General features: G+C 37.2%; 1 protein-coding gene across 6 annotated transcripts in view; it reads left to right on the forward strand.

Annotated features, from left to right (window-relative positions):
• Positions 1-12,352, forward strand: part of DMXL1 (Dmx like 1) — a 146,459-nt gene that overhangs the window by 8,851 nt on the left and 125,256 nt on the right. For all 6 annotated transcript variants that reach the window (XM_040444292.1, XM_040444294.1, XM_040444295.1 and 3 more), the window contains exon 2: positions 10,088-10,213. In XM_040444292.1, the coding sequence (XP_040300226.1) occupies positions 10,088-10,213 (126 nt within the window). The remainder of the gene's footprint in view (positions 1-10,087; positions 10,214-12,352) is intronic.

The following is a 12,352-nucleotide window of genomic DNA, read 5'->3' on the forward strand; positions in this document are numbered from 1 at the left end:
TTTGTGTGTGTCATCTTCAGTTTCTTTAATCAGTGTTTTACAGTTTTCAGTGTATCTTTCACCTTTTTAAAATTTATTGTTAAGTATTTTACTTTTTGATGCTATTGTCAGTTTTCTTAATTTCCTTTTTAAATAGGTCATTGTTAATATATAGAAACACAACTGATTTTTTGTGTATTGATTTTGTATCCTACAGCTTTGCTGAATTCATTTACTACTTCTAATGTTGTTGTTTTTTTCTTTTGGTAGTGCCTTTAGAGATTTCAATATATGATATCTTGTTAAGTGTAAACAGAGTCATTTTGATGTGTTTCTTCCTGATTTGGATGCTTTTTATTGTTTTTTTCATACCTAATTGCTCTGGCAAGGACTTTTAGTACTGTTTTTAATGTGAGTGGTGAGAGTAGGCATCCTTGCCTTTTTCCTAATCTTAGAGAATTATAAAAAAGCTTGCCTCAGCTTGTCACCATTGAATGTGGTGTTTATATTGTAGGCTTGTCATGTATGGCCTTTATTGAACTGTCCTTGAATCCCACTTGATTATGGTATATAATCTTTTTAATGTGCTGTTAAAATTGGTTTGCAAGTATTTTGTTTAGGATTTTTACATTTGTGTTAATCAAGCATATTGGTGTGTAATTTTCCTGTAGTGCCCTTGTCTAGACTTTTTTTCCACCCTTAGTGTTTGTTTATTTTGAGACAGAGAGTGAGTGTGTGCCTTTGAGCTGGGGAGGAACAGTGAGAGAGGGAGACATAGAATCCCAAGCAGGCATTATGCTGTCAGTGCAAAGCCCATTGTGGGGCTTGATATCACAAACCATGAGATCATCACCTGATCCCAAACCAAGAGAGAGATGCTTAACTGACTGAGCCACCCAGGCTCCCCATCTTGTCTAGAGTTCTAACGGCAGAATGCTGGCCCTACACAATGAGTTTGTAAATGTTTAGTTTTTTGGAAGAGCTTGACAAGGATTGGCATTAATTGTCAAGTGTTTGGTAGAATTCACTAGTGAAGCCATCTGATCCTGGGCTTTTAGTTGTTGGAAGGTTTTCATAACTGATTCAATTGGTGGATAATGTTTTCTCAGTTTTAATTTCTAAAAGAGAAAGTATTGATAGTGATAATGTACAAACTAAAGCCCTTGAGGAGAGAAAAGGGAGGATGGTTAACGTTAATATTTTCTTTTTTTTTTTTTAATGTTTATTTTTGAGAGAGACAGAGCTTGAGCGGGGAGGGGCAGAGAGAGAGGGAGACACAGAAACCGAAGCAGGCTCCAGGCTCTGAGCTGTCAGCACAGAGCTGGACACGGGCTTGAACTCATGAACGACGACACCATGACCTGAGCCGAAGTTGGACGCTTAACCAGCTGAGCCACCCAGGTGCCCCTCAGTGTTTTCTTAAGAGGTCAAAGAATTCCTGAGACCAGGGAGTTTGAGAACAATTGCTTTCTAGTATTCCATTATATGATTATACTACAGTTTATTTATATGTTCTGTTGTTGATGGATGCTTGAGTTGGTTCTACCTCAGAGTGTTTATGAATAGCTTTGAATGTTCTTATTCATGTATTTTAGTGTAATATGGACACTTTCTATTGCGTATAAACTTAGGAGTAGAATTGCTGGATTATTGATTAGGCATGTGTTTAGTTTTCCAAAGTAGTTGTACCATTTTTTTTATTTTTTAAAAATGTTTATTTATTTATTTTGAGCACCAGGGAAGGGCAAGAGAGAGGGAGAGAGAAAATCCCAAGCAGGGTCTGCACTGATGGCACAGGAGGTCAGTCTCGACCCGTGAGATCATGACCTCAGCCGAAATCAAGAATTGGACACTCGACCCACTGACTGAGCCATGAAAGCATCTTGAATTGTACCATTTTAATTTATATTCGTATCAACAGTTATGGGAGTGCTGGTTGCTTCACAATCCAAATAAGACGTTTTTAATTATGGGAAGAAATTAGAGAAAAATTATTAAATTCATTGCCATTGTTTGTTTATAAGACATCGTGTGGCAGCCTAACACAGCAGGTAAGAGCATGTCCTTTCCCATAGTTGTAACTTGGTTTCAGTCTCAGTTGTGCCTCCTACTGGCTCTAACACTCAAGGCAATTACTCAGTCTGTTTAAGCTTGAGTTTGCTTATGAGTAAAATGGGGTGATTATAGTGAGTACTTCACAGTATTTGTTGTAGGGATTAAATCTGTTGACAGTGAAAACCACTTGAATTGGCCTTGAGGTATAGTGCCAAAGAGAAAAAAATAGGCCCAAAACACTATAGAAAGTGAAAAATAAAAGAAAGCACAAAAAAGTCACAGCATTTTTTGTTTTAAATTTTTGAAAATAATTAAGTTTTAGATGTTTTCATCACTACATGGAAAGTAACTATTTAGAAATAACTTCATACCTAGAAAAAGTAATGAAATAAAAATAATACAAGGAGCACCCATACTCTCTTTACTTAGATTTGACTATTGGTAGTATTTGATTCCCATTTTCTTTATCATTTGTGCTCCTTGGATATGTGTATGCCTACATAATTTTTTGTCCTGAACCCTTTGAAATAAGTTACATATGTCATAATTTTTTACAAATACTTTGATTTCATGGTAAGACGAGTATTCTGTTATATAATAACAGTAATCTATTTCATAAATGTATATTGATAAACTTTTAGCTAATGTATTAGCTGTATTCCAGTTCTGTTAGTTGATATGACAGCATTCTATACAGCATTTATCTTTTCTAGTACAAGATTCGGACCATGGGATTACATTTAATTACCATGTCTCTTTAGCATCATTTCTTTTTTTTTAAATTCATTTTGACATTGACATATGAAGAGTAGAGTACGTTCTTCCCACTTTTAAAAAACAAACCTTTACTCATTTTGCATTTTCTGATGTTTCTTCTTGATTATAGTGAGGTTATGCATTCTTGGCCAAAATTCTGCATAGATGATGTTGTGTTCTTCTCTAGGTGTATGTGATATCTATCATTAGTGATGTTAATTTTGATGACTCTTGAAGGCGTTGCCCAGTTTCTCCCCCATACAACAAATTTCTTTTGTTTTTTTCCTTCCTCTTGCACCTAATAAGCAATGTGTGAGAGAGTTTTAAGACCGTGCAAATATCCTAGGTTGAGTCCCTATTCCTAGGTTGAATATCCGCTGATGATGATTCTTGCCTGGTCCTTTTTTTTTTTTTTTTTTTTTTTTTTTTAAAGCACCTTCTTTCTGGTGTAAGAGGGTATTCTTTGCCCTCATTGTAGCTACCCTGCCCCAGTGATGTAATTAGCTATTTCTTCAAGGAGCCCTGGTTTCTTTTAGTAGAGAATGCTATTAGAGACCAAGATCAAGGTGCTAGGTGATCTCATTGCTACTGAGATGTTTATGCTTCTTGTCCTTTTCAGTGGACAGTACCAGCACATGATACACATGTATATGCATATGGCATGCCCATACATACACATGTACAAATATATATACATATGTGCAGGGAAATATGTATATTTTGGAAAGCATAATTTTTATACCAATATTTCCAATTCCAGTACAACCTTACTTGACTCTGTTGCATCTTTCCTTATTTTATATCTTTGTTCTTCCTTATATCATGAGATCCTCGGCTAATTTGCTCAGTTCTGTAATACATTTAAAATAGTTTCAGAATTGCATTGTCCATACCACTACAGTTACAAAACAACCTACAAAAAGCATTCAAGATTTGTTCATACTTCTCCCCACCCTGCCTGTGAGATAATAGAAGATAACATATATTGGTCTGTCTCCCTTGTTTCTGGCACAGAGCTCCTGAAACTCTTCTAAATTCCTAAGTGATAAAAACATTATGAGCATCACTTGTTCTAATATTTGTTTTTTTTAATTTAACAGTTTTTTAATATTTTTTTTAATGTGTATTTAATTTTGAGAGAGATTGTGTGTCCAGGTGCTGCGTGCTGCATGGGGTTGGGGAGTGAGGGGGAGGGGAGAGAGAGAATCCCAAGCAGGCTCCTCCATGTCAGCACAGAGCCTGACACAGGGCTTGATATCATGAACTGTAAGATCATGACCTGAGCTGAAATCAAGAGTTGGATGCTTCAGGAACTGAGCCACCCAACATGCCCAATTTTTTTTTAAGTAGTCTCTTTACCCAATGTGGGGTTCAAACTTACAATTCCGAGATCAAGAGTCACATGCTGTATTGACTGAGCCAGGCAGGCACCCCCTAATACTTACTTGGTTCTTTATGCTGGGACCTACCACAGCTCCTGAAACCCTTATAAATTCCTAACGTATAAGGGAACCAGGAGCATCTTTTGTTGTAATGAGGCAACTCTAGGTAGGGTCCTGGATGGCTTCTGGGATGGTCAGCAGAAAGATTAAGCCAGATTTAGAAGCTTGTAATTTTCAGCCCCACCTTCTATTCTCCAGAGACTAGAGAGGGATTAGAAATGGAGTTAATAATTGGCATGCCTGTGCAAGGAAGCTTCTGTGAAATCCCAACAGTATGGCACTCGGGGAGCTTCCAGGTTGGTGAACATATCCATGTACCAGGAGGGTGATGCTCCCCTAGCTCCATGGGGACAGAAGCTCCTGTACTTGGAACCTCCTCCCAGATCCTGCTCTATACATTTCTTTATCTAAGTTGTTCTTCTGTATCCCTTATCGTATCTTTTAATAAATTGGTAAATGTAAGTAAGTATTTCCCTGAGTTTTGTTTTAGCACATATCAAATCCAAGGGGAAGGAGGTCATGGGAACTTCTGATATGTAACCAAATTGGACAGAAGTTATGGGTAACCTGGGGACCCACCACTTGAGATTAGCTTGTGAAGTATAGGACAGTCTCAGTTAAGACTGAGCCCTTAACCTATGGGATCAGACACTATCCCCAGGTACGTAGTGTCAGAATTGAGTTAAATTGTCAGAGACCCAGTTTATGTCACAGAATTATTTCTTGTTAAAAGACCCCACATCTGTTGTCAAAAGTGTTGAGAATGTGGTAGTTGTGTGTGAGTAAAGGAGAAACACAGGAGGTGGTCTAGTGTTTTCCTTTTCACTGTCCAAGACTGATAATACACAGTCATACTCTGTGTTCATAAGTTACTTAGGTCCTTTGTGCCTTCGTTATTTGAAATGCAGTTAATTCCTTTGTTTCACTACCTGTCCCCTACTCTGATTGATTTAAGTTTTGAATATGTATTATGTTAACATGTTTTCAAAAGTCATTTTTTCCTGTATCTCTTCCACTTCATCCTCCCCACCTTTGTTGGTAATCAGCTTTATTACTGTCTAGTTTTATCCATCCTGTGTTTCTTACTGTAATAAGCAGATCCATGTGTGTTTTCTTATTTTCCTTGTTGCTTGCCCGAATAACACATCCTTTTGTACTTTGCTTTTTTTCACTTAAAAATGTCCCCAAGAAATCACTGCATTTCAGTTCATAGATAGCTTCCTAATTATTTTTACAGCTGTATTATACTCCATTGTGGGTATGTGCAATATTTATTTAACTAGTCTCCTATGCACAGCAGACTTTTTAAGGAGAGACATTTACAGATTCTTGAAAATGATTGAGAAACGGAACATAATGCAAATAAGGTTTGAGTCTTTAATGCATTCTATATTTAGTTATGCAGATAAACTGAAAAATAAGTTCTGTAGTCAAGAATACCAGAAAATCTTAATTATAAGCACCAAGCATAGTAGTCGACTAGTGAAGACTACAGATGATTATAATCTTTTTTTTTCTCATATAGTAGCTTATTGCCATGCATTAGTTATAACTCTAAGAGAAGAAAGTGGGGACTGAAAGAGAGACATTCCAGATAAGATCAGTCATTTTCAATTGATTCGAAGTTTACCAAAACTAGAGAGAGAAAGCTTTTGTATGTTCTACTGTCACTAAAGGAAAGTCAAATGACAGGCAATAATAGTGTAATACAGGAGCAGCAAAAGGACAAGGGTAATTCAGAACTGGGTTAATCTTTGAATGATCAAGGGTTAATTGTATTAAAAATTGGCATTTTCCTATCTAGAGTTCTAAGTGTTTATTTCTGGGATAACTATGCGTTTCTCAACTCTGCAGATGTTTAATACTTACATTAGACAGTAATTTTGTAACCAACTCAAAATGGATAAAGGATCTGATTGTGAGACAGGAAACCATCAAAACCCTAGAGGAGAAAGCAGGAAAAAAACCTCTGACCTCAGCTGCAGCAATTTCTTACTTGACACATCTCCAAAGGCAAGGGAATTAAAAGCAAAAATGAACTATTGGGACCTCGTGAAGATAAAAAGCTTCTGCACTGCAAAGGAAACAATCAACAAAACTAAAAGGCAACCAACGGATGGGGAAAAAATACTTGCAAATGATATATTGGACAAAGGGCTAGTGTCCAAAATCTGTAAAGAACTTACCAAACTCCACACCCGAAAAACAAATAATCCAGTGAAGAAATGAACAGAAGACATGAATAGACATTTCTCTAAAGAAGACATCCGGATGGCCAACAGGCACATGAAAACATGCTCCACGTCACTCCTCATCAGGGAAATACAAATCAAAACCACACAGACATCACCTCACTCCAGTCAGAGCGGCTAAAATGAACAAATCAGGAGACTATATAGATGCTGGCGAGCACGTGGAGAAATGGGAACCCTCTTGCACTGTTGGTGGGAATGCAGACTGGTGCAGCCCCTCTGGAAAACAGTGTGGAGGCTCCTCAAAAAATTAAAAATAGATCTTCCTGTGACCCAGCAATAGCACTACTAGGGATTTACCCAAGGGATACAGGAGTGCTGATGCATAGGGGCACTTGTACCCCAATGTTGACAGCAGCACTTTCAACAATAGCCAAATTATGGAAAGAGCATAAATGTCCATCAACTGATGGGGGCGCCTGGGTGGCTTAGTCGGTTGAGCATCCGGCTTCAACTCAGGTCATAATCTCGGGGTTTGTGAGTTTGAGCCCCGCATCGGGCTCTGTGCTGACAGCTCAGAGCCTGGATCCTGCTTCGGATTCTGTGTGTGTCTCTCTCTGCCGCTACCCACTCACACTCTGTCTCTCTCTCCATCAAAAATAAATAAACATTAAAAAATTACAAAAAAATGTTCGTCAACTGATGAATGGTTACAGAAATTGTGGTTTATATACACAATGGAGTACTACGTGGCAATGAGAAAGAGTGAAATATAGCCCTTTGTAGCAACATGGATGGAACTGGAGAGTGTTATGCTAAGTGAAATAAGTCATACAGAGAAAGACAGACACCATATATTTTCACTCTTAATGTGGATCCTGAGAAACTTAACAGAAGACCATGGGGGAGGGGAAGGGGAAAAACATAAAGGGAGGGAGCCAAAGCATAGGAGACTCTTAAAAACTGAGAATAAACTGAGGGTTGATGGGGGGGTGGGTGGGAGGGGAAAGGGGGTGATGGGCATTGAGGAGGGCACCTGTTGGGATGAGCACTGGGTGTTGTATGGAAACCAATTTGACAATAAACTTCATATATTGAAGAAAGAAAAAGAAAGAAAGAAAGAAAGAAAGAAAGAAAGAAAGAAAGAAAGAAAGAAAGAAAGAAAGAAAGAAGAAAGAAAGAAAACATACATGTTATTTCCAGTTAATGGAAACTAAAAAAATTTTGTTAACAAGTAGGGAAATCTAAATTGTAAACATTCAGAATTTGACACAATGTTTTGGGATACAGTGACAATCAGTACTTTATCAAAATTTAATAATGAGGGGAAAATCATTTTCTAAAATATTAAGATATTTAGTGTGTTACAAATGAAAATTTTTCTTAAATTAGTTTTTGGAAATTTTTCTTGCTAATAGTCTTGTGACAAGTCTTGTGTTCTGACAGTGGATGTTTATATCGTTTTACAGACCATCATGAGATTTTTTTTTGTTTGTTCACTGAGCCAAGATTTTCCCCTGTGTGATACTAGTGGAACCATACTTGATTGTCACTAATTTCTTCTAGGAAAATTCGGGCAAGCACAATAACTAGGGAAGTCCTAATGGTGCCAGGGAAATAGCGCTAGGTCAAGAATCAAAAGCGATCAGGATTCTGAAGCCCATTCTGCCACTTAGAAGTTATGTCAGCCTATTAAGGCCTCATTTTCTTATCTGTAATGTGAGCATATTTATTGGTATGTTCTCTCAAATTTCTTTTTTTTTAATTTTTTTATTTTTCAACGTTTATTTATTTTGGGGACAGAGAGAGACAGAGCATGAACGGGGGAGGGGCAGAGAGAGAGGGAGACACAGAATCGGAAACAGGCTCCAGGCTCTGAGCCATCAGCCCAGAGCCCGACGCGGGGCTCGAACTCACGGACCGCGAGATCGTGACCTGGCTGAAGTCGGACGCTTAACCGACTGCGCCACCCAGGCGCCCCTCAAATTTCTTTTCAAATACTTTTTGCTGGCAGGTACAGAAACATTGTGGCTTTGATAGGAATTAAGGTCATGAAGTATATATTAAGTATAATATTTTTTACATTAAGTAAGGTAAATGTGCAGGTGCAAAAGTGATGAGAAAGTAAATAATTGCCAATACTGTGAACTTATTTTTGGATGGGAAACAGTTTGTGATAAATGTTTTATTGTTAGTATTATACTTCATGCTGGCTTATATAGGTAAATTCTAGGAAGACAGCCACATACTTTGTAACAGGAGAAACTCCTGTGATTTAAGAAGTTAAAGAAAGGATGCAAAATCAGTTCTGGTTGGAAGAGTTGTGCTAATTGTAAAAACCGAAAAGAGGTATAAAATGCTTGCCAGCAAGCCTTGAACGATACCTGTTTCTTTGTTTGGCTGTGGTGGCTGTTTTTTGACGTTAGATACTTCATTTATTCCATAGGTGTTTATAAAGAAATCCTGTTAGTTAGAATTGGAGGATAGAGCAGAGAATAAGATATGCTTGTATGCTCTCTTTTTGTCTTGAAACTTAACTTGCAGCAATTGAAGTGGATAATAAGCAAGATACTTAAAAATTATGATAGGTGCTATGAAGAAGAATAAATAGTGGTGGGATGGAAAGTAATCAGAGACAGAGGGAACTGAGACCCGAATATTGAAAAAAAGCTAGCTAGACAAAGATCAGGCAGGAGAGAGGTGGATAAAACACACTGAGGTGGAAAAGATTGGTATGCCCCTGGAACAGAAGGAAGGGCAATGTAGGGATGGGAGCCAAAAGAGGGAAGGAAACAGTAGCTTGAGATGGGTTTGGAGAGTTAGGATAATAATTTAGGGCATTGAACCATGGTAAGGAGTTGATTTATTCCATGTCCAATGGATAAACTATTGAAAGGGTTTTTAAGCAGGGCAAATTACTTGCTTTAATAAAGATTTTTAAGAGATGACTCTTAGGGGAGCTCAGCTCACTCACTTGATAGAACGTGCAACTGTTGATCTTGGAGTCATGAGTTTGAGCTCCACGTTGGGTCTAGAGCCTACTTAAAAAAAAAAAAAAAGATGACTGTGTGTGGAAAGGAATTAGAGGGAAGCAAGAATGGAAACAGTCTGACTATTAATAGTAGTATGGGGGGGGTGGTTCCTGAGTGGCTCAGTCATTTGAGCATCTGACTCTTGATTTCTGCTCAGGTCATGATCTCACAGTTCATGGGTTCGAACCCTGGGTGGGGTTCTGTGCTGACAGCACAGATCCTATTTGAGATTCTCTGTCTCCTTCTCTGTCTCGAGAGATTCTCTGTCTCCCTCTCTCACTCATGCATGAGTGTGCCCACTCTCAAATTAAATAAACTTAAAAAAAAAATAGTAGTGCAAGAGGTAGATGATAATAGTTTAGACCAGAGCAGTATCATTCATTAGTGATGAAGGAAGTGAGCATTTTGCAGACAGGACTGGCTGAATTTGCTGATGGGACTGAATATCAGAGGTAAAGGAAATATTCTTGAATTATACAGATTAAAAAAAAAAACAACAGGATGTTTAAAATCACTCTGTTAAAACATAATATTAATGCCAGTATTGTATGTGATATATACTTTCTTCACAAGTTTATTCTTTTTCTTTTCTTTCTTTCTTTCTTTCTCTCTTTCTTTCTTTTTTTTTTAGGCTTATGCATCTGGATGTGACATTGTTATACTGGGAAGTGATTTTGAAAGGTTGCAAATAATCCCAGGAGCTAAACATGGAAATATTCAAGTAGGATGTGTAGACTGCTCAATGCAACAAGGCAAGGTTTGTAATCTTATAATGTGAGATTTGTTTTGAATATGGTTTTTGTCAAGATAATCTCCAAAGTATGTATTTCCTATTGAATGTGAAGCTTGCTTTGTTTCAGGGACAATGTAGCTACAATTTTCTTTGACTCTCTAAGATGCATAGTAGAGAACAAAATTCTTGTTTCTCTCTGATGTGTCTTGGAGATTGTCAAGAATTCTGTTCTTACATAATTTCAAGTTATAGCATAATCTTTTCTGTGAACATTACCCATAGAACAGTTCTAAAGGTTACTTATTTAAAAATTGATTGGATTAAGGTAAAGGAATGACAATAAACCTTCAGTCTGTTTACACATAAACTACTGAGGAGAAATCATATGTTAGAGTCATTCTTCATTGTGCAGGTATCTCCTTGTAACTTCTGGATAAACTTTATACTAAAATGGAGATCAACTCTTCTAAAGTCCGTAGTTTTTCATCAATTTATTCCAAGTCTGTAAGAAAAATGAAAAATTTTGTTTGGGCTTCTATTTGCATGTGAAAAGTAAAAAGTGACCTTGAAACAAGAAGAAGAACAACAACAAAAGAAACAGGTTATGATTGTGTATCAGGTGAAATATGGTTCTACATAGTAGCAGAATTGGTAGAGTCCTAGCTAGTAGGCAGTAGTGTATAGCTTAATATAGCACCATGTAGGCATAGGTGGCCAAGCCTAGGTATACTTGTAACTAGACTGGGCTAAACTGTGCAAATTTATTTAATTTTTTTGCTAGATATTTAAAATGTTATTTGCCTATATGATTCCACCAGAACATTTTGCGTGAGGAATCAAATGGACCCAATCTTTTTTTTTTTTGCTTTTTAATGTAAGCATTTCTGATGAACCTGCCTGTCTGAAAAGTTACCTCTTAGGACATAGTTTAGAGTTACTTATGGTAGAATAAGTTTTGGCTCTTGAAATCTTTACCTATTTCTTTGACTGGTCTTCTTTGTTATTCCTAGGTCCCTTACCTTTGTAGTTACAAGTGTTTCTCACCTATCTTTCTTTTGTTCACTACTTTCATTCTTACTACATTACGAAAATGATCTTTATTATGGAATGTTGAAAATCCTTGAGACTTCCCCCCCTTCATGTTTGTTTGATCTCCAGCTTTGTAGTTCTATAATCTTCATTATTGTGTAAAAACTTGATTAAACCATCTGGACTCAGACCTAGTTAATGTTGGAAATCTCATTTTAATAACTTCACATATGATTTATATTTTCATGAGATCCTATATTACATGACAGTCCAGGTTAAACTGGTTATTTGGTTTTATAGTCATTTTCATAAAGGGCATTTTTCCTTTGTGTCACAGATCTTAGTACAGTTAAAAGACTCCTTATGATATCAGGAAGAAAATTTGCAGGTTATGAAACTTGGAGATTTCTGTTTGCCTTTAAGAAGGAAATGCTGCTTAATACTGTAGACATCTAGTATTTTAGCATTACTGTTTTGTTTCCCTCTGTAGTACTAGCAGATTAATTTTCATGAGAATATTCATCTGCATTTATCTGACTCATTTGCTTAGAACATTCTTAGCTTCCCAGTACCTTGGGAAAGTTCAAATCGTTCACCTTGGCCTGAGGCCCTGTACAACCTGGATTGGATGTACCTTTTTGGATGTGTGTCCTTTATTCTGTTATAAGGGACACTCTGTTCCATCTGGGCTAGTAGTCATCTCCAAGCATACATTGTCTCTTCTAATGTTTATACTTGTGTTCATATTTGTGTTATACCCTGCTTCTACACTGAATATTCCTTTCTCTTTGAAACCCTACCCATACTTAAAAGCTCAAACTAAATACTTCCTTGCAGACCGACTGATTGCAGATGATTTCTGTATCCTGTGAACCTTGCAGAACACTTAAAAAGAGCCATTGAAAGTCTTTTTCCATTGGATATTACATCCTCATTACTTACTCCCCTCTTCTCTAGATTGATTATATGTTCTTATCTTTGTCTCTCATTCATTCTTTGTATCTATCAATCTCATTTCTGATACTTCAGTGTTCTTCATTTGTGGCTCACTCAAGCTTTAACAGTAGCCACCTTATAAAATAGAGCCATTGGGGCGCCTGGGTGGCGCAGTCGGTTAAGCGTCCGACTTCAGCC

Source organism: Herpailurus yagouaroundi, unplaced genomic scaffold (assembly GCF_014898765.1).
Source record: "Herpailurus yagouaroundi ecotype Mexico unplaced genomic scaffold, PumYag 192, whole genome shotgun sequence".
Lineage (NCBI taxonomy): Eukaryota > Metazoa > Chordata > Mammalia > Carnivora > Felidae > Herpailurus > Herpailurus yagouaroundi.